The sequence below is a fragment of the Trachurus japonicus genome, chromosome 23 (genome assembly GCF_045865225.1).
Source record: "Trachurus japonicus isolate A0001 chromosome 23, Traja_1.0".
NCBI classification, from domain to species: Eukaryota; Metazoa; Chordata; class Actinopteri; order Carangiformes; family Carangidae; genus Trachurus; species Trachurus japonicus.
Genome location: NC_140929.1, coordinates 2,643,695 through 2,664,733, shown reverse-complemented (window position 1 = coordinate 2,664,733; position 21,039 = coordinate 2,643,695). Strand labels below are relative to the sequence as shown.

The 21,039-nt window shown below is 43.5% G+C and overlaps 1 protein-coding gene across 1 annotated transcript in view; it reads right to left on the bottom strand.

Annotated features, from left to right (window-relative positions):
- Positions 1–2,806: 2,806 nt before the first annotated feature.
- Positions 2,807–21,039, bottom strand: part of LOC146962309 (leucine-rich repeat-containing G protein-coupled receptor 5-like) — a 63,768-nt gene continuing 45,535 nt past the window's right edge. Inside the window, exons 7-20 of the mRNA XM_085769932.1 lie at positions 18,583–18,651; positions 17,731–17,802; positions 17,364–17,435; positions 16,205–16,273; positions 14,368–14,439; positions 14,136–14,201; positions 12,360–12,431; positions 10,680–10,751; positions 10,439–10,564; positions 8,040–8,218; positions 6,001–6,081; positions 5,640–5,889; positions 4,269–4,426; positions 2,807–3,634 (exon numbers count right to left, since the gene is read on the bottom strand). Coding sequence (XP_085626058.1) covers positions 2,808–3,634; positions 4,269–4,426; positions 5,640–5,889; positions 6,001–6,081; positions 8,040–8,218; positions 10,439–10,564; positions 10,680–10,751; positions 12,360–12,431; positions 14,136–14,201; positions 14,368–14,439; positions 16,205–16,273; positions 17,364–17,435; positions 17,731–17,802; positions 18,583–18,651 — 2,185 coding nt within the window. The 3' untranslated portion in view covers position 2,807. The remainder of the gene's footprint in view (positions 3,635–4,268; positions 4,427–5,639; positions 5,890–6,000; positions 6,082–8,039; positions 8,219–10,438; positions 10,565–10,679; positions 10,752–12,359; positions 12,432–14,135; positions 14,202–14,367; positions 14,440–16,204; positions 16,274–17,363; positions 17,436–17,730; positions 17,803–18,582; positions 18,652–21,039) is intronic.

Here is a 21,039-nt window from a genome sequence, read left to right as displayed (position 1 = left end):
ATCTGTGAACAGCTGCACATGCTAACGCTAGCAGCATAGCAACGGCAAAACTTACAAATAGCTGCTTTAATTTTCTCCTAAAACTGAACTTTAGTTAAATATATAAAAGACAGTGACAGATTTATTTGTATTACATAGTGTTTTATTCAAATCTCAAATCAATAGCCCACATGACTATTGATTAGGCTACTGTTTTGTGGGAGGAGCCTCAGTCTTCACACCTGTTCTCTCCACCTGGTCATGAAGCTTCGGCTCATTGGTTCATGTTTGTTGATTTGCTGCTGAAATAAATCAATAAATCAATCAATAAATAAAGACAGAACACAGAGACTTTGGAGCCACAACGTTGTTTTTATAAACGTCACAAACTAAAACTTCACTAAAATAATCCGATAATTTACAAAAGTTTACAACAGAGACAGAAGAAAACAACATTTTTACAAAACTTCTCCACTCATTGTGTGTTTTTTTTTTCTTTTTTACAGAGAGATTTTAAGTGCTGAACCAAACAGTCGATGTTTCTTTCTTTTTTTTTTCATTGTGTAGCTGTTGAACTAAAACCACAAACACCGTAACGCTGCTTTTACAAACATAAACTCACACATTTTGATTGATTTTCTTTTTCAAACCAAATCTCAACTCAAGTTTCAGGACCTCCTGGAGCTTTCGACCACAACTCTAGGTCTTCCTCCTCCTCTGTGTTAAAGTTGCGTAAGAGAAACTTGAGTCCAGTCAGATTTGTATTTTTTCCTCAGCTCACATCACGTTTGTGTAAAAAGCTTGTACAGGACAGGTCGTGAGTTTCAGAGACTTTGATTTTTTTTCTCATGCAACAAAATTCATTAAAAAAATTCCATTTTTCAAACTAAAACTTTATAAACAAACAGAACTGGTCAGTACAGAGAAACAACGTCTTTATAATGTACAAACTTTATATAAACCTCATTTCAGATTGTCACAGTAGCTTCTATTTACAACATGATACAAAGAGCTTTAACTCCAGACGACACAACATCTGGTTTTTATTACGATTTAAACAAGAATCTGTTTTATTTACTGTCTGAATATTTTCATTCATATAAATGTGGTTTTATCTGTTTTTCTATTTGTGGACGATAAAGAACATGAAACACATCACATCACAGACTGATCCCAGGTCAGTTCTCATCTGCTCTTTAATCCCGTTTGTCTTCTGGTTCTTGTTTTCAGCTCGAGGTCGACTCACAAAAGTCTCACAGAAGCTGCAGATTTCACGCACACACGCAAAAACACATTAACTCTACACACACACACACACACACACAAACACACACAAAGTGGTAAACAGCATTTGCTAGAACATTTGGTGGATGTTTGGTCACACGATGCTGTAAATCATGTCATATTTCAAAATAAAAGCTGCTGAATTCATGCTCCTCATTACACGCATATTCGTGTAAGTGTGTGTGTGTGTGTGTGCGTCTGCTGGACCAATCAGATGTTTTCAGAGTCAAGAGTTCAGTTCCTCTTCTTCTTCTTTTATATACATTTTGATTTTTTTTGATCGATTTTTTCGTCTTTTCGTAACTTTACGCAGCAAAAACATAAAAATAAAAGATGGTAGAGAAACAAATAGAGAGAATAAGAGAGAGAGCGATGGAGTCTGGCGGTGCGTTCACTGTCTGCACCTTCATGTGCTTTTTTTTTGTTTTTATATCTCTTTAGTTTCCTTTCACCGTCCTCTGCTACATTTGCTGCCACAGTCAAATCAGTCCACTGGTGTGTGTGTGTGTGTGTGTGTGTGTGTGTGTGTGTGTGTGTGTGTGTTGTCCTAAAACCAGGTCCGACGCCCCCTACAGGCTGCAGAGTCCACGACAACCACAACATAACAGACTGATGGTTTATCTCTTCAGGATAAAACTGTTTCTTAAAGGGATAGTTCAACATTTTGTCAAATTGGCCCATTGCCATAATCCCTATAGTCATAGCAGTAGGTTTGTTACCTTTAATTGTCGGTGCAAGCTGTTTTTAGAACGGCGGAGCAGAGCCGTGAGCTGCTCAGAGCTACGCTACGGAGGCTCATGGGATTTTTTTTGGTTTCCCTCATCAAACTCATCAAATACACAATCCAACAACTCCACAACGCTCTGGTGGACAAGTTGTGACCTGCACATTCACCACGCTATGAGATAATAACACAACGTTACCACACAGAGTTGTTTTAGAGGGAAATACAGAGACTGTTGATGAAAAACTGCCCCTGAAGGCAACGTGCATCAGTGGTTTTACATGCATTTCCCTCTAAAACAACTCTGTCTGGTAACGTTGTGTTATTATCTCATAGCGTGGTGAATGTGCAGCTCACAACTTGTCCACCAGAGCGTTGTGGAGTTGCTGGATTGTGTATTTGATGAGTTTGATGAGGGAAACCAAAGAAATCCCATAATGAGCCTCCGTAGCGTAGCTCTGAGCAGCTCACGGCTCTGCTCCACCGTTCTAAAAACAAAATGCGCCGACAATTAAAGGTAACAAACCTACTGCTATGACTATAGGGACTATGGCAATGGGCCAATTTGACAAAATGTTGAACTATCCCTTTAATTTCTGCCATATTATTATAATATATTTTTTAATCAGTTTGTTTTGTTTTCTTTATTATTCTGTTTTATTTTATTTTTTTAACAAAATAAAACACACTTCATCGTGTTCTCTGAGTTGTTTCCTGTCTCCGTCAGTCGACCAATCAGGTTTGGAGGCTGACAGTGTTGCTCTGATGTGATTGGACGGCTGCTGTGTGTGTGTGTGTGTGTGTGTGTGTGTGTGTCAGTCTAGTGTCGTGTGTCGCTCCTTCCTCTCTCCTCCTCCTCCTCCTCTTCCTCTTTAGCTCCGCCCACCGTCACCAGCACCTGAGTCGAGTCACACGACTGTTTCTCTGCGTCGTCGTCGTCGTACGTCGAGTCCTTCATCATCACCGGCAGCGACGACCTTCCTCCTCTTCCTCCTCCTCCTCCTCCTCCTCCTCCTCCTCCTCCTCCTCCTCCTCCTCCTCCTCCTCTTTTGCGTAGCCTTGGTAACGCCCCGCAGGTGCGTTTGGCGAGCGCCGCCAGCTCCTCCCGGGCGAGCGGGTTGAAGAGCAGGTAGAGCAGCGGGTTGACACACGACGGCAGCGGCGCCACCAGCAGCAGAACGCCCTTCGCCGCCTCGGGCCCTACGGCGGTCGCCGCGGCGACGGCGACGGGGAGGCGCAGCAGCGAGGAGAAGGAGACGAAGGCCACGGGGAGGAAGAGGAGGCAGTCGGAGAAGAGCAGCCAGGCCACGTGCCGGGTCAGCGCCGCCTCCTCCTCCGACGGGGGCGGGGCTTTGGTGTTGCTGTTGTTGGCGCGGCAGTAGAGGCGCGTGTAGGCGAGCGTCATGGCGAGGAAACACAGCGAGTCGAGCAGCACCAAGGAGACGGAGAAGGCCAGCGAGGAGGAGGAGGAGGAGGAGGAGGAGGAGGAGGAGGAGGAGGAGGAAGGCAGCGGCAGACAGAGCGACGTGCTGCTGTGTCCGGCCACCAGGGGGGGCAGCGTCACCGCCACGCCCAACAGGAAGCACAGGCAGACGGACAGACGCACGGGCAGCGGCGACGGCGGCGAAGAGGAGGACGAGGAGCGACCTGAGGAGAGAGGAGGAGACGGATCAGAGGCTTTAGTTACATAGTTATCATTTTAGTTACACTGCAAAAACTCAAAATCTTTCCAAGAATATTTGTCTTATTTCTTGTCAAAATGTCTCAACTAACGTCTCAACTTGTCAAAACTAATCTCTTTCCACTTGAAATAAGACTCATCACCTAAAAATCAACTTGTTTCAAACACATTTTCACTTGAAATAAGTAGAAAAATCTGCCAGTGAAAGCAAGTTCTTTGTGCTTGTAATAAGAAAGAAAAACTTGCTCCACTTTCAGATTATTTTAAGTGAAAATCTGCTTGAAAGAAATAAAAAGTGTCTAAAAACAAGCTACTTTTTATGTGATGAGTCTTATTTTAAGTAGAATGAGATTTGTTTTGACTAGAAATAAGACAAATATTCTTGGTAATATTTTGAGTTTTTGCAGTGTACATAGTTATTTTTTCCTGCTGGCCAGAATGGTTGTGTATGTGTTTGTTGTATATTTGTTTGCATTTGTCAACACAGAGGCCACGGGCAATTTCGTTGTGTTTTCTTTTACAATGACAATAAAGCTTCTATTCTATTCTATTCTGTCAAACCGTAACCAGGGACACGGATGTAAACACCTTCATCCTCACCGCCATGTTGATCCGTCTTGTCGTGTTGTGTAGCGGCGGCGGCGAGGCAACGCTCGAGAGCGGCGGCGGTGAGCAGGAAGAGACCGGTCTGTGACGCGAACACACACAGGAAGCCGCTGAGTCGACACAGGAAGCTGCTCTCCCACGTCGCCCCGAACCTGCAACACACATACAGTACGTTACCTTTTTTTTTTTTTACTTGTCTTGCCTCACTCCTGAGTCCATGACCAGCAGATAGACACCATCCTTTCGACTGTGCGTGCAGTAACAAGGGAGATAGAGCCGTATCGCCCGTAATTAGCTTAGCTCAAACACTGGAAGTGTATAGGTAGTGTTAGCCTGCCTCCACCTAAAGTCGCTAATTAGCTTAGCTCAAACACTGGAAGTGTATAGGTAGTGTTAGCCTGCCTCCACCTAAAGTCGCTAATTAGCTTAGCTCAAACACTGGAAGTGTATGGGTAGTGTTAGCCTGCCTCCACCTAAAGTCGCTAATTAGCTTAGCTCAAACACTGGAAGTGTATAGGTAGTGTTAGCCTGCCTCCACCTAAAGTCGCTAATTAGCTTAGCTCAAATTTCTGGAAGTGTATAGGTAGTGTTAGCCTGCCTCCACCTAAAGTCGCTAATTAGCTTAGCTCAAACACTGGAAGTGTATAGGTAGTGTTAGCCTGCCTCCACCTAAAGTCATCAGAGAAACTCTTCAGCAACTCTAAAGGGAAACCGGCGGGCCGATCTTCGTCTCAGAGCTGACAAAACTCTCCGGTAAGGCATCTTGAGCGGTCAAATGCCGCTAACGGGACGAGATCGGTCAAAACGGAGGGTTCAAGCAAAGACGGTTTATTTTGGTTCAAGCTAGCTACATCGAGGGTAGGTTAGCTTCCTATTTCAAAGTAAAAGCACAAATTCTATCGTCATGGTTTTCTGTATGTAAAGGGAAACGGGTGTTTTATTTTGTGAAAGTAACAGGAAGTGCGTTGGTCACAACGGCTAGCTTGAGTAGCGCCGAATTCGAATTCGAATTGTAAACAGCTGGTATTTATACAAATTAACGACACACTGCTGAACATGTTTGAAATGTGGATAAAGTGATATATTTACAGAGTTTAGAGCTAAAATGAAATCAGCTTCGGCTCGGGTAGGAGGCAGGCTAACACTACCCATACACTTCCAGTGTTTGAGCTAAGCTAATTACGGGCGATACGGCTCTATCTCCATGGTTACGGCACGCACAGTCGAAAGGATGGTGTCTATCTGCTGGTCATGGACTCGGGAGTGAGGCAAGACACGGAAAAAAAAAAGTTGGCGTATCCCTTTAACTGCGGGACTTTTATTTTGAAAATTCCTCAGGACTTTTATTTTGAAAATCTCCCGTACCTCCAGAAGCTCCCGTACGTCCACGCGTCCACCGCCGCCAACCAGCCGCACCAGACTCCCATCAGGCCGTTCACCAGCGCCAGCAGACCAATCAGCAGCCGGGGGGGCGTCGCCACGGCGCCGGCGACCGGGGAGAAGAAGATGGAGAGCACGACGAGGCCGTTGCTGACCAATGAGAGCGCGGCGATGAGCCACACGCCGCCGCGGATCAACCAGCTGCCGAGCAGGTGGAGGCACGGACGGAACGGACCTACACACACACACACACACACACACACACACACACACACACACATTAGGACGGGTGAGATGATTGACGACCATGTGACTGATGACATCATCGCCGGCGGGGCGTGGTTACCTGGCAACGGGCTGCAGTGCACCGAGCGCTGAGGCTTCAGGTCGTCCTCAAACTCCAGGAGGAACTCGTCCCAGTGGTCGACTGGAGAGAGAGACGATGACATCACAGTGACATCACAGTGACATCACAGCCACATCTCTTCCCCTTCTTCCTCTTCTCTTCCTCATCCATCTTTTTCTTTTCCTCTTTCTCCTCTTCTTCCTCCTCTTCCTTCTCTTCTTCCTCCTCCTCTACCTCCTCCTCTTCCTCCTTCTCTTCCTCATCCACCCTTTTCTTTTCCTCTTCCACCTCTTCCTTCTTCTCCTCCCCCTCTCTTCCTCATCCTCCTTTTTATTTTCCTCTTCCTCCTCCTTCTCTTCCTCCTCCTCCTCCTCCTCTTCCTCCTTCTCTTCCTCATCCACCCTTTTCTTTTCCTCTTCCTCCTCCTTATCTTCCTCCTCTTCATCCGCTCCTTCACTACTTTCTCCACCTCTTCCTCTTTCTCCTCCACCTCCTCCTATTCTTCCCTTCCTTCTTCTCCTCCCCCTCCCCCTCTCTTCCTCCTCCCCTTCCTTCTCTTCTCCCCCTTCTCTTCCTCATCCACCTCTTCCTTCTCCTCTCCCTCCTCCTATTCTTCCCCTCCTCCTCTACCTCCTCTTCCTCCTCTTCCCCCCTTCTCTTCCTCATCCACCTTTTTCTTTTCCTCTACCTCCTCCTTATCTTCCTCCTCTTCCTTCGCTCCTTCTCTACTTTCTCCACCTCTTCCTCCTCCTCTTTCTTCTCCCCCCTCCTCTTCTTCCACTTCCTTCTCTTCTCCCCCTTCTCTTCCTCATCCATCTTTTTCTTTTCCTCTACCTCCTCCTCCTCTTTCTTCTCCCCTCCATCCTCTTCTCCCCCTTCTCTTCCTCATCCACCTTTTTCTTTTCCTCTCCCTCCTCCTCTACCTCTTCCTCCTCCTCCTTCTCTTCCTCCTCTTTCTTCTCCCCTCCATCCTCTTCTCCCCCTTCTCTTCCTCATCCACCTTTTTCTTTTCCTCTCCCTCCTCCTCTACCTCTTCCTCCTCCTCCTTCTCTTCCTCCTCTTTCTTCTCCCCTCCATCCTCTTCTCCCCCTTCTCTTCCTCATCCACCTTTTTCTTTTCCTCTACCTCCTCCTCTTCCTCCTTCTCTTCCTCTACCTCCTCTTCCTCCTTCTCTTCCTCATCCACCCTTTTCTTTTCCTCTTCCTCCTCCTTATCTTCCTCCTCTTCCTCCGCTCCTTCACTACCTTCTCCACCTCTTCCTCCTTCTCCTCCACCTCCTCCTATTCTTCCCTTCCTTCTTCTCCTCCCCCTCCTCTCTCCCCCCTCTCTTCCTCATCCACCTTTTTCTTTTCCTCTTCCTCCTCCTCCTTCTCCTCTTCCTTCTCTTCATCTTCCTCCTCCTCCTTCTCTTCCTTCTCCTCCCCCTCCTCATCTTCCTCTTCCACCCCTCCTTCTCTTCCTCCTCCACCTTTTTCTCTCCTTCCTCCATCTTTTCCTCCTCCTCTTCCTTCTCTTCTCCCCCTTCTCTTGCTCCTCCTCCTCCTCCTCCCCCTCCTCCTATTCCACCTTTTTCTCTCCTTCCTCCATCTATTCCTCCTCCTCCTCCTCCTCTTCTTCCTCTTCCTTCTCTTCTCCCCCTTCTCTTCCTCATCCACCTTATTCTTTTCCTCTTCCTCCTCCTCCTTCTCCTCTTCCTTCTCTTCCTTCTCCTCCCCCTCCTCCTCTTTCCTCTTCATCTTCTTCCCCTCCTCCTTCTTCTCCTCTCCCCCTCCCCTTCCTCCTCCTCCTTGTCCTCCCCTCCTTCTCTTCCTCCTCCATCTTTTCCTCCCCCTCCTCCTCTAACTCCTTTCTCCTTCTCCTCTCCCCCTCCTCCTCATGTTCTTCTTCTCCTCTTCCTCTTCTTTCTGCTCCTGCCTTTCTCCTCCCCCTCCCCTCCTTCCTTCATTCTCCTCCTCCTCTTTCTTCTATTCTCTCCTCCTCCTCCTCCTCCTCTTTCTCCTGTGTGTGTGTGTGTGTGTGTGTGTGTGTGTGTGTGTCACCTTGGTTGGACAGGACCGACGTGTCTCTCCCGGTGAAGTCTGACGTCTCCTCCCTCTCCCAGGACGACCCTCCTCCTCCTCCTCCTCCTCCTCCTCCTCCTCCTGCTCCTCCTCCTCCTCCTCTCCTCTCACAGGAGATGAAGGCACAGCACTGGAAGGCGTAGGGAAGCTCCATCACCCTGAACACACACACACACACACACACACACACAGTTAAATCACTCTGTGTGTTTTGGATCGATGATGTCATCTAGAGTTTTACTCATAGCTACACGTAGATGCCGCATTCGGGCTCGTCAGGAACGTCGTCGCGGCCGCCATCTTGGGGGGGAGTTCCTATGGTAAAAACCATAGATGACGTCATGCATGTCACGAACGGCAGCATATCTATGGAAGGGCAGTACGAGGTAAAACAAAACATAACAAAATCCCATTCACCTCCCCCCCAAGATGGCGGCGGCGGCGACGATCTGTTCCAATGGGCAGCAGCGTCAGAGGCGGCATCTACGTGTAGCCTATGAGTTTTACTCCCCAGTTCAGAGGAGGAGGCTTCTGATTGGCTCCTCCCTTCCTTCCTTCCTTCCTTCCTCTTTCTTCTCTTCCTTCCTCCTTCTCCTCCTCTCTCTTCCTCTCCCCCTCCCTCCTCCATTTCCATCTCCTCCTGCTCCTCGTCCTCCTCCCCATTCTCCTCTTCCTCCTCCTCTTTCTTCTTGTCCTCCTTTTTCTCTTCTTTCTGCTCCTGTCCTTCTCCTCTCCCTCCCTCCCCTCCTTCCTTCCTTCCTCTTTCTCCTTCTCCTTCTCCTTCTCCTCTCCTCTCCTTCCTTCCTCTTTCTTCTCTTCCCCCTCCTTCCTTCCTTCCTTCCTTCCTTCCTTCCTTCCTTCCTTCCTTCCTTCCTTCCTTCCTTCCTTCCTTCCTTCCTTCCTTCCTCCCTCCCTCCCTTCCTTCTCTTCCTCCTTCTCCTCCTCTTCCATCTCCTCCTCTTTCTTGTATTCTCTCCTTCTCCTCTTCCTCAGCCCCCTCTTCCTCTCCCTCCTCTTGTTCTTCTTCTCCTTTTCCTCTTCTTTCTGCTCCTGCCCTTCTCCTCTCCCTCCCCTCCTTCCTTCCTTCTTTCTTTCCTCCTTCCTTCTCCTCCTCTTCCATCACCTCCTCTTTCTTGTATTCTCTCCTTCTCCTCCTCCTCTCTCTTCCTCCTCCTCTCTCCTCCTCCCTTCCTCCCCTCCTCCTCCTCCTCTCTCTTCCTCTTCCTCCTCCTCTCTCCTCCTCCTCCTCCTCCTCTCTCCTCCTCCTCTCTCCTCTCTCCTCCTCCTCCTCCTCTCTCCTCCTCCTCTCTCTCCCCCTCCTCCTTCTCCTCCTCTCTCTTCCTCCTCCTCCTCCTCCTCTTCCTCCTCCTCTCTCTCCCCCTCCTCCTCCTCTCTCTTCCTCCTCCTCCTCCTCCTCTTTCTTTTCTCCTCCTCCTCCTCCTCCCCCCTCCTCCTCCTCCTCCTCCTCCTCTCCTCCCTCCTCCCCCTCTTCCTCCTCCTCCTCCTCCTCCTCCTCCTCCTCCTCCTCCTCCTCCTCCTCTCTCTTCCTCCTCTCCTCCTCCTCCTCCTCCTCCTCCCCCCTCCTCCTCCTCCTCCTCCTCCTCCTCCCCCCTCCTCCTCCTCCTCCTCCTCCCCCTCTTCCTCCTCCTCCTCCTCCTCTCTCCTCCTCCTCCTCCTCCTCTTCCTCTTCCTCCTCCATGTTGGAGGTCGTCACATCAGGTAACGTTTTCTTTGGTATTTTCATGTTTCAGTTACGGGACGTGAGCCGTGGATTAATGCAGCAAACACTTTGTTTATGTTCAGAGAGAGACGACAGGTGTGTGTGTGTGTGTGTGTGTGTGTGTGTGTCTCTGTGTGTGTGTGTGTGTGTGTGTGTGTGTGTCTCTGTGTGTGTGTGTCTGTGTGCACTGCAAAAAGTCAAAATCTTTCCAAGAATATTTGTCTTATTTCTTGTCAAAATGTCTCATTTCTAGTCAAAACTAATCTCTTTCCACTTAAAATAAGACTCATCACCTAAAAATTAACTTGTTTTTAGACACTTTTCACTTGTTTCAAACTAATTTTCAATTGAAATAAGTAGAAAAATCTGCCAGTGAAAGCAAGTTTTTTATGCTTGTAATAAGAAAGAAAAACTTGCTCCACTGTCAGATTTTTCTATTTATTTAAAGTGGAAAATTTGCTTGAAAAAAGTAAAAAGTGTCTAAAAACAAGCTACTTTTAATGTGATGAGTCTTATTTTATGTATAATTAGATATATTTTTACTAGAAATGACATTTTGACTAGAATAAGACAAATATTCTTGGTAAGATTTTGAATTTTTGCAGTGTCTGTGTGTGTGGGGGTGTGTGTGTGTGTGTGTGTGTGTGTGTGTGTTCACCTGACTCGGGGCAGATCGTCTCGGTGCAGCAGCTCCGTCAGTCGGTCGTTTCCAGACAGTCGCAGGTGAGTCAGACTCTGCAGACCAATCAGAGGCAGCGAGGACAGCTGATTGGACGACAGGTCGCTGCAGAGGAGAAGACGACTGGAGTCAGGAAACCCTGTTGTTGTGTAGTTGTGTAGTTGTGTTGTTGTATAGTTGTGTGTCTGTGTTGTTGGACCTGGTTCAGTCTGATACTCACAGTTTGGTGAGAGCAGGAAGAGCAGAGAACGAGTTCGGCTTCACCGTCGTCAGTCTGTTCCACGACAAGTCACTGAGAGAGAGACATAGGAAATATTATAATAAAAATAATAACAATCTTTATTTATATATACGGGACTTTTCTCAGCAACTTCACAAAGTGTTGAACTTTAAATCCACAAAAAAGTGGAATTGCTGCTCTTTCAAAACTCGTGGTGTGATCGGTGAAGAAATTATTAAAATGCCTTTATTTTACATGGCAATTCATTAATTAAAAACCAAGGCCATTTGCCACCAATTTCTATGTAGAATAAAGGCATTTTAATAATTGGTAACCCTTTAATTTACAGGCCGCTATTATACGTGACAATGTCTAGAAATAGCGTAGAAACAACGGTCAGTTTCATAGTAATGTCGAGAAATAAAGCCAAGAAATAACGATTGATTGTGTAGAAATAATCCAGAAATAATTGACTGTAATTGACAACTGCAACGACTTGGTGGAGAAACATTCTGGCCTTTCCCCAAAAAATTCAAAGCATGAAAAGCATGTGTGATCTTCAACCTTTATGAAAAACATGACATTACTATGAAACTGACCGTTATTTCTTGACATTATCACGTAATTAACGGCCTGAAAATTAAAGGGGTACCTCATAATTTTTTCATCAGAGGGCCTTGAATATTTTTTGCACTTTTGTGTAAAACTGTAAACTTCACAAAGGGTTTATTGAAAGGAATGCTTCATGTTTAAAGGGATAGTTGAACATTTTGGCAAATTGGCCCATTGCCATAATCCCTATAGTCACAGCAGTAGGTTCGTTACCTTTAATTGTCGGTGCAAGCTGTTTTTAGAAATCCAACAACTCCAAAATCGCTCTGCTGGACAAGTTGTGACCTGCACATTCACCACGCTATGAGATAATAACACAACGTTACCACACAGAGTTGTTTTAGAGGGAAATTAATGCAAAACCGCTGATGCACGTTGCCTTCAGGGACAGTTTTTCATCAACAGTCTCTGTATTTCCCTCTAAAACAACTCTGTGTGGTAACGTTGTGTTATTATCTCATAGCGTGGTGAATGTGCAGGTCACAACTTGTCCACCAGAGCGTTGTGGAGTTGTTGGATTGTGTATTTGATGAGTTTGATGAGGGAAACCAAAGAAATCCCATAATGAGCCTCCGTATAGCGTAGCTCTGAACAGCTCACGGCTCTGCTCCGCCGTTCCAAAAACACCTTGCACCGACAATTAAAGGTAACGAACCTCCTACTGCTATGACTATAGGGGATTGGCAATGGGCCAGTTTGACAAAATGTTGAACTATCCCTTTGAGATAAAGACATTTCCAGACAATAGTTTCCATAGTTTTCCATGCTGGTACAATAACGTTGCAGAGCTTCGTTTGTCTCCACTCAGAGTCAGTTTCCTCTGTTTCTACTGTAAATATAATTCCTGTGTAATTGTCACCGGTGGAATCGGGATCAGCTGCCGAGTCCTGACCCGCAGCCAGACCACGTCCTCATACCTGTCCCGTCAAGTCCCGGACCACCTGGCTGTGTGAGTGTGTTTCCATTTAGACCTTATTTAAAGAGGCCGAGGATCACCGCCGAGGATCTGCTGCAGGATAATTAAACCTGTGTGTGTGTCTGTGTGTGTGTGTGTGTGTGTGTGCTCACATGCAGCACAGCGACATCAGGCCGTGGAAGGTGTTCTCCTGCAGCTCCTCCATCTCGTTGTGGTGCAGGTCACTGAAACACACACACACACAGACACACACACACAATGTTTCCATGACGTCATGTTTATCAATTTTTTTTTTTTTGTCTGATTGGACGACAACGGTGCTAATTATTCCCATAATGCACAGCTGGATGCACTTGGTCGGTTGCCGCGGTAACTGTCGAGATGCAGCAACCGTGACGCAGATTTTAAAAGCTACGACTACGAGCTAAAAAAGGTTTTTATAGGTCAAAGAGTTTGTACACTGCAAAAACTCAAAATCTTACCAAGAATATTTGTCTTGTTTCTATCAAAATGCCTCATTTCTAGTCAAAACTAATTCTACTTAAAATAAGACTAATCACATTAAAAAGCAGCTTGTTTTTAGACACTTTTTACTTTTTTACTTCTGTCAATCATATTTTCACTTGAAATAAGTAGAACAATCTGATAGTGGAGCAAGTTTTTATCACAAGCACTTAAACTTGCTTTCACTGGCAGATTTTTCTACTTATTTCAAGTGAAAATTTGTTTGAAACAAGTTAAAATTTACTGAAAACATGTTAATTTTTAGTTGATGAGTCTTATTTTAAGTGGAAAGAGATTAGTTTAGACTAGAAATTAGACATTTTGACAAGAAATACGACAAATATTCTTGGTAAGATTTTGAATTTTTGCAGTGTAAGGAAATATTGGGACGTACAACCGCAAAGGAAACATTTATATCATGCAAAAATCTGGTGTTCACTGCAAAAACTCAAAATCTTTCCAAGAATATTTGTCTTATTTCTCGTCAAAATGTCTCATTTCTAGTCAAAACTAATCTCTTTCCACTTAAAATAAGACTCATCACCTAAAACTTAGATAATACTTGTTTCAAACAAATTTTCACTTGAAATAAGTAGAAAAATCTGCCAGTGAAAGCAAGTTTTTTTGTGCTTGTAATAAAAAAAAGTATAACCTGCTCCACTATCAGATTATTTCAAGTGAAAATGTGCTTGAAAGAAGTAAAAAGTGTCTAAAAACAAACTACTTTTTAATGTGATGAGTCTTAATTTAAGTAGAATGAGATTGTTTTGACTAGAGAAGATAAGAATATTCTTGGAAAGATTTGGACTTTTTGCAGTTTCCTTTGCAGTTGTACGTCTCAATAGTTGTACGTCTCTGCAAAGGAAAACATTTATATCATGCAAAAATCTGGTGTTCACTGCAAAAACTCAAAATCTTTCCAAGAATATTTGTCTTATTTCTTGTTAAAATGTCTCATTTCTAGTCAAAACTAAACTCTTTCTACTTAAAATAAGACTCATCAACTAGAACTTAACTTGTTTTTAGATAATTTTCACTTGTTTCCAACAAATTTTCACTTGAAATAAGTAGAAAAATCTGCCAGTGAAAGCAAGTTTTTTTTGTGCTTGTAATAAAAAAAGAAAAACTTGCTCCACTATCAGATTATTTTGAGTGAAAATCTGCTTGAAAGAAGTGAAAAGTGTCTAAAAACAAGCTACTTTTTAATGTCACGAGTCTTATTTTAAGTAGAATGAGATTTGTTTTGACTAGAAATAAGACAAATATTCTTGGTAAGATTTTGAGTTTTTGCAGTGTGCACATGACATGACCCCTAAAAAAAAAAGAAAAGACTGAAATAATAAAAATGAATGAAATAAAAAGAAGTTGAATTAAAAAAAAAGTGAATTGATTATTGATTATTGATGATGAAGGGGTGAACTCACATCTTCTGGAGACTTTCACAGCCGGAGAAACTGGGGAGAGTCTGGATCTGGTTATAGGACAGATCGCTGCAGGGAGGAGAGAGTTTCATCAGCCGTCATCATCATCGCTCTTAAATCCAAAACACACTGAACGCATCATCACAGGAACAGAAAGTGAAGAGTGAACGGGAGCCAGGATGTGAAATGATAATAATAAAAAACAGGAAGTAGTGAAGTAAGTGTCGGGACTCACAGCAGCTGCAGGTTGGGAAGCTGCTCACACACCGAGGAGGGAAGAGACGTGATCCGAGCGCCGGTGATGGTCCTACACACACACACACACACACACACACACACACACACACACACACACACAGTAACATGTTAAGATCTGTAGCATTTACACACTTTATATTGCATGTGATGAAAAACAGTGTACATCGTGGTGTGTTCAGGTGCATCACAACTATATTATATATGTATTTAGGTGCATTATGGTGCATTCAGGTGTATTTCACAGTAGGAATATTGGGTGTTCCCTGGAGCATTTAAGATGTATTATGGTGCGTTCAAGTGCATCTGAACTTTTAGGTACATTATGGTGCATTCAGGTGTATTTTACAGTAATATCCAGGGTTCTCAGGAGCATTTACGACGTATTATGGTGCATTCAGGTGCATTAAAATAAACAATGGGATGTGTTCAGGTGAATAACAACATGTACATCCTGTATTTAGAAATGTTTATGGTGCGTTCAGGTGCATTAAAGTTGAACTATGATCTACTTAGCTGGATTACAGTGCATTAAAGGTGCATTAGATTTGACTATGGTGCATTCAGGTGCATCAAATAGTGATGTGTTCAGGTGAATGACAACATGTTTACAAACGTTTATGATGCGTTCAGGTGCATTAAAGTTGTACTTGTACTGGATTATAGTGCAGGGAAAAAAAAAATTCTATTAAAGTTTAAATTAAACTGTGCTTTTATTTTGAAAAACAGTTATTCTTCATTTTCATTACAACATAAATGTATGTTACAGTATTATATTTCAGTGCTGGTGATTTCTCTGTGGTTCACAAGTTCACTTTAAATAAGATTTGACCATGGTGTGTTCAGGTGCATCAAACATGCACTATGTGATGTGTTCAGGTGAATGATAACATGTTCAACCTGTATTTAGAAATGTTTATGATGTGTTCAGGTGTATAAAGTTGTACTATGATGTACTCAGATGGATTATAGTACATTACAGATGTATTAGATTTGACCGTGGTGCATTCAGGTGAATGATACCAAGTTTACAAACGTTTATGGTGCGTTCAGGTGTATAAAGTTGTACTATGATGTACTTAGCTGGATTACAGTGCATTAAAGGTGTATTAGATTTGACCATGGTGCGTTCAGGTGCATCAATTATACACTATGTGATGTGTTCAGGTGAATGATAACATGTTCAACCTGTATTTAGAAATGTTTATGGTGCATTCAGGTGCATTAAAGTTGTACTATAATGTACTCAGCTGGATTATAGTGCATCTAAAGTGTATTAGATTTGACCGTGGTGCGTTCAGGGGCGGTCTCAGAGTGATTTTGATGCGTTTGTGTGTTTCTCCTGATGTTGAAGGGTTCGTTTCAAAAACTACACGGAGCTGAAGAATGTGACGGTTTGTTTGACTGGAGTCTTTATTTCCACCTACTGGTTCAGAGTGAGGTTACTGCTGAACACACACACACACACACTGATCTAACACACACACACACACACACACACACACACACACACACACTCACACACACGAGCTTAGACGGAAAAATACAAGAAAACAAACACGGTGAAGGTTTATTATGACACAGGAAAGTGGGTCACAACAAGGAGGGTTTTAATTTCAGACCCGAGCCGCAGGAAAATAAAGTTACACTCTGTCAGAGAGAATAATAACAACTGTAGCGTATTAATAAAACACACACACAGACACACACACACACACACTGAGGAATGCTTCATATCTGAGTATGTTTGCTGTTGTAGCCGACGTGTGTGTGTGTGTGTGTGTGTGTGTGTGTGTGTGTGTGTGTGTGTGTCTTACAGGCTCTCCAGACTGTTAGTTCCCGTTAGATCTGGAAACTCGGTGAGATCGGCCGCTCCGTTCAGAGACCTGAGAGAGAGAAATATTGATTATTGATTATTGATCGTTAAGGTCATTATGTCATTATAAAGGTGTTAAATAAAGGTAGATGTTTGTGTTAAAGCTTCTTCAAAATAAAGGTAGATGTTTATATTAAAGCTCCTTCAAAATAAAGGTAGATGTTTGTGTTAAAGCTCCTTCAAAATAAAAGGTAGATGTTTGTGTTAAAGCTCCTTCAAAATAAAGGTAGATGTTTGTGTTAAAGCTCCTTCAAAATAAAAGGTAGATGTTTGTGTTAAAGCTCCTTCAAAATAAAAGGTAGATGTTTGTGTTAAAGCTCCTTCAAAATAAAGGCATTGCTTGTTTTAAAGCTCCGCCAAAAGCTCCTTCAAAATAAAGGTAGATGTTTGTGTTAAAGCTCCTTCAAAATAAAGGTAGATTTTTGTGTTAAAGCTCCTTCAAAATAAAGGTAGATGTTTGTATTAAAGCTCCTTCAAAATAAAGGTAGATGTTTGTGTTAAAGCTCCTTCAAAATAAAGGCATTGCTTGTTTTAAAGCACCTTCAAAATAAAGGCATTGCTTGGTTTAAAGCTCCTTCAAAATAAAGGCATTGCTTGTTTTAAAGCTCCGCCAAAAGCTCCTTCAAAATAAAGGTAGATGTTTGTGTTAAAGCTCCATACAGTATAAAGGTAGATGTTTGTGTTAAAGCTCCATACAGTATAAAGGTAGATGTCCATGTGTAGTGTGATTATAAAGCAGCTCTAGGTTCTATATTAATACTGTGAAAGTATCAAAGCCTCAGTCCACAGAGAAATGCACACAGCCCGTATTCAGAAACTGAGCCTTTAAAAACCAGCCGTCAGGACTTCCTGTCACTTTGTGATGTCACAGCTAAGCCCCGCCCCCTCACCACCACCTGGACCCACCATCCATCCAACAACTTGGATTTAAATGCAAAATTGCTAAAATATCAAATATGTTTTTACTTGATTTGGTTAATCAAAAGAATTGTGGCTCTATTGATTTAAAAATAAGCAACATTTTTCTCATTTAAAACTGTTTTTTTAATAAATTATCTGTTCTGTGTGTGTGTCTGTGTGTGTGTTTGTGTGTGTCTCACAGCGTGCGAAGCTCTGGAAGGTTTTGAAAGGCCGAGCGTCCGACAGACTGGATCGGGTTGTCGTAGAAAAATCTGGGAAAACACAAACAGGACGTTTCATTATTACGTCACATTCAGAGTAGAAAAATTATAATGAACAACAAATGTCAGATGTTATTGATTATCAGTGTTATATAAAGTCATAAGGATTCATTTGGGAAAAAACACACACTTTAATCCTGGATTTTCTTTTTTCCTTGTGTGTATAATGATGCATTTTATTTGAGTTAATTCATTAGTTGTTATATTTGTTTGTCACATTATCAGAATATTTTACTTTTTATTGTCTTATTTGTTGTGTCGTGTGTTATTGATCACCGGTACCTACATGGTGATCAGCGACGGGTTTCCTGTGAAGGCATGCTCCGGGATCGACTGGATGTTGTTGCTGTGGAAACCGCTGAACGGGGAAAAACAAAGAACAGTTAAAGGGATAGTTCAACATTTTTGGCAAATTGGCCCATTGCCATAATCCCTATAGTCGTAGCAGTAGGTTCGTTACCTTTAATTGTCGGTGCAAGCTGTTTTTAGAACGGCGGAGCAGAGCCGTGAGCTGCTCAGAGCTACGCTACGGGGGATCATCAAACTCAAACTCATCAAATACACAATCCAACAACTCCACAACGCTCTGGTGGACAAGTTGTGACCTGCACATTCACCACGCTATGAGATAATAACACAACGTTACCACACAGAGTTGTTTCAGAGGGAAATACAGAGACTGTTGATGAAAAACTGTCCCTGAAGGCAACGCGCATCAGCGATTTTGCATGAATTTCCCTCTAAAACAACTCTGTGTGGTAACGTTGTGTTATTATCTCATAGCGTGGTGAATGTGCAGGTCACAACTTGTCCACCAGAGCGTTGTGGAGTTGTTGGATTGTGTATTTGATGAGTTTGATGAGGGAAACCAAGAAATCCCATAATGAGCCTCCGTAGCGTAGCTCTGAGCAGCTCGCGGCTCTGCTCCGCCGTTCTAAAAATAGCTTGCACCGACAATTAAAGGCAACGAACCTACTGCTATGACTATAGGGATTATTATGGCAATGGGCCAATTTGCCAAAATGTTGAACTATCCCTTAAATAAATAAAGTTTTCCTCCGTCCAATCCTTCATCCAAATATCAATATTATTAATTAATTAATAAATGCCAGTGTGGCGCGTTACAAACTTCACTCACAGCTCTTTGAGGTGACTGAGCGAGCGGATCGCCGTGGGAAACTCCACCAGACTGTTGAAGTTCAAATCCCTGAGAGAGAGAGAGAGAGAGAGAGAAAGAGAGAAAGAGAGATGATGTGTGACTGAAACATGCGGCGGTTTGTTCACTTTATTGTGTTGTAGGTTTTAATTTCCAGAGGATCAACTTGTCAGTGTCCGTCATGCAGCCACCGTCCATAAAAACAGAGTGAAAACATCAAACGGTGACGGATGAGGCCTCGTTTTATATCCTGGTCCTGATCTCTCCACTCACCACACGCTTTTATTGTGGAAGTCTTCACAGACTTCCTGGGACTTCATGGTTTCGGTCTCGGACACACGAGTGTGAGTCTTTGATGGGAACATGTGGTCATTTTATTCATTTAAAATTAAATCTACAACTCAATAAAGCCAACACTTTCTGCAACCACACACACACCAACACACACAGGAAATGACTCTGGACTGGATGGGAATGGGAATGACGCTACTGCATGGGAAAGTTGCATCTAAATTGGGAACATCACCCCTAAAATGGGAATATTAGCTTCAATTTGACGTGACAGCTCGGTTAGCAGTGGTGGAATTAGAATTAGCATTACTGTATGTAGGAACTGTGAACTCTAGACTGGGAATACCGGCTCTAGACTGGGAATGGAGTTAAATACGACAGGTGAGACTTGGAATATCAGGGATAGGAGCTTTTAATATGAACCTCAAGTCGACTCCAGACTGGGAATAAACACATGGGAGTTGTGTTGTCCGTTGTAATCCTGGGATGTCATTTGGTCATTTCTTACTTTGGGAATTCAAAGTCAGTACTGGAGCGATCCGTTCTGTTCAGACTGAAGCAGAAATCCAATTTATTGGCAAATCTGATCAAAATCCGATCTCACTGAGGGTCAGGGTTAGCGTTGACTTCCGTCTCTCCGGAATTACGTTGTCCATCTTGACACAAAAGACGCTTCCAACTCCCATTTGAGCAACGACACCGTCAGCATTGAATCGGATCTCAACGAATCCGATCAGAATCGCAACTCTAAATTTGGATTATCAGCTTCAGGAATGTTCTTTAGACTGGGAACGCCAACTGAACTGGGGATTTCAGGTGTAGATCAGTTGTAGATTGGGAGTACCATGCATCTCGAGTAGGAATGGTCAGCTCCAGACTGGGAATACCAATTGTATAGTGGGAATAAAGGCTCTGCACTGGGAATTCCAACTTGATACTGGGAGTACCAACTCCAACAATGTTAAAATTATCTCTAGACTGGAAATAGTCTGCACCACAAGGGTAATAGTGAAAACAATCAACTCAAGATTGGGAATACCTCCACAGTGGGAATAGTGAAAACAATCAACTCAAGATTGGGAATACCAAAATCACCAGGGGAATGGTCAAGTCTGAATTGGGAACACCAACTCCATATTGGACATAAAGGCTCTGGAAAAGGTTAACTCTCACTGGGAAGATATACCTCAACACTGGGAATAGTCTGCTCCACAGTGGGAATACTAGACCTATACTGAAAATAATCAACTCTGGACTGGGAATATTAAATTCATAAAGGGAATGGTTAGGTCTGTACTGGGAACACCAATTGGAAAAGGTCAACTCTCCCTGGGAAGATTTAACTCCACGCTGGGAATAGTCCGCTCTACAGTGGGAATACTAGACCTATACTGAAAATAATCAACTCTAGATTGGGAATACCAACTTTAAAAGTGAATGATCAACTCTATACTGGGAATTTTAACTCTTCTAGACTGACAGTGAAGGCCACTTACTGGGAATATCAGCTTTTTACTGGGAAAATCAGCTCTTTACTGGGAGCGCCGGCCCTGAATGAGCTCTCTAATGGAAACAGCAGCTCCAGAGATCTGTGGGAACGTCAGCATGCGGACTGGGAAAATGTTTCATGTAAATGTTTGTGTTCGGAGCTCGATGTTTAGCTTAATCTTTTTTCCCTCCTTTAAGTTTATTAAAAAACATTTAACTGTGCGGCGCTCTCCCTGTCTTGTTCTTTCATCACCGGTGGGGACTAGAGCATTCTGGGAGTCCACACATGGATCCAATTAGCTCCTCTCATCCATCTCTGGGATGCAGGTGGCTATTACACACACACACACACACACACGAATACACTGTGTGGAATGAAGCTGCCACATTGTGAAAATACCATTAAATTGAAATTGCTTCAGTCTGGCTGTGAGTGTTCGAGTCCATGTGTGTGTCCAGAGATGATTTGTAGCAACAATAGCTGGAAGGTTTTCGTCTTTCCAAACTGATTATTGACAGGTTACGCTGTGATTGGACGAGAGCTTCCTGATTTGGACGGTTTTCTTCTCCAAGGGGTTCAAGTGAAATCCACGTCTCACTAGTTACGTATACTTAATGTTGATGATTGGGGTCAGATGTCGGGTATCGGAGGAGGAGGAG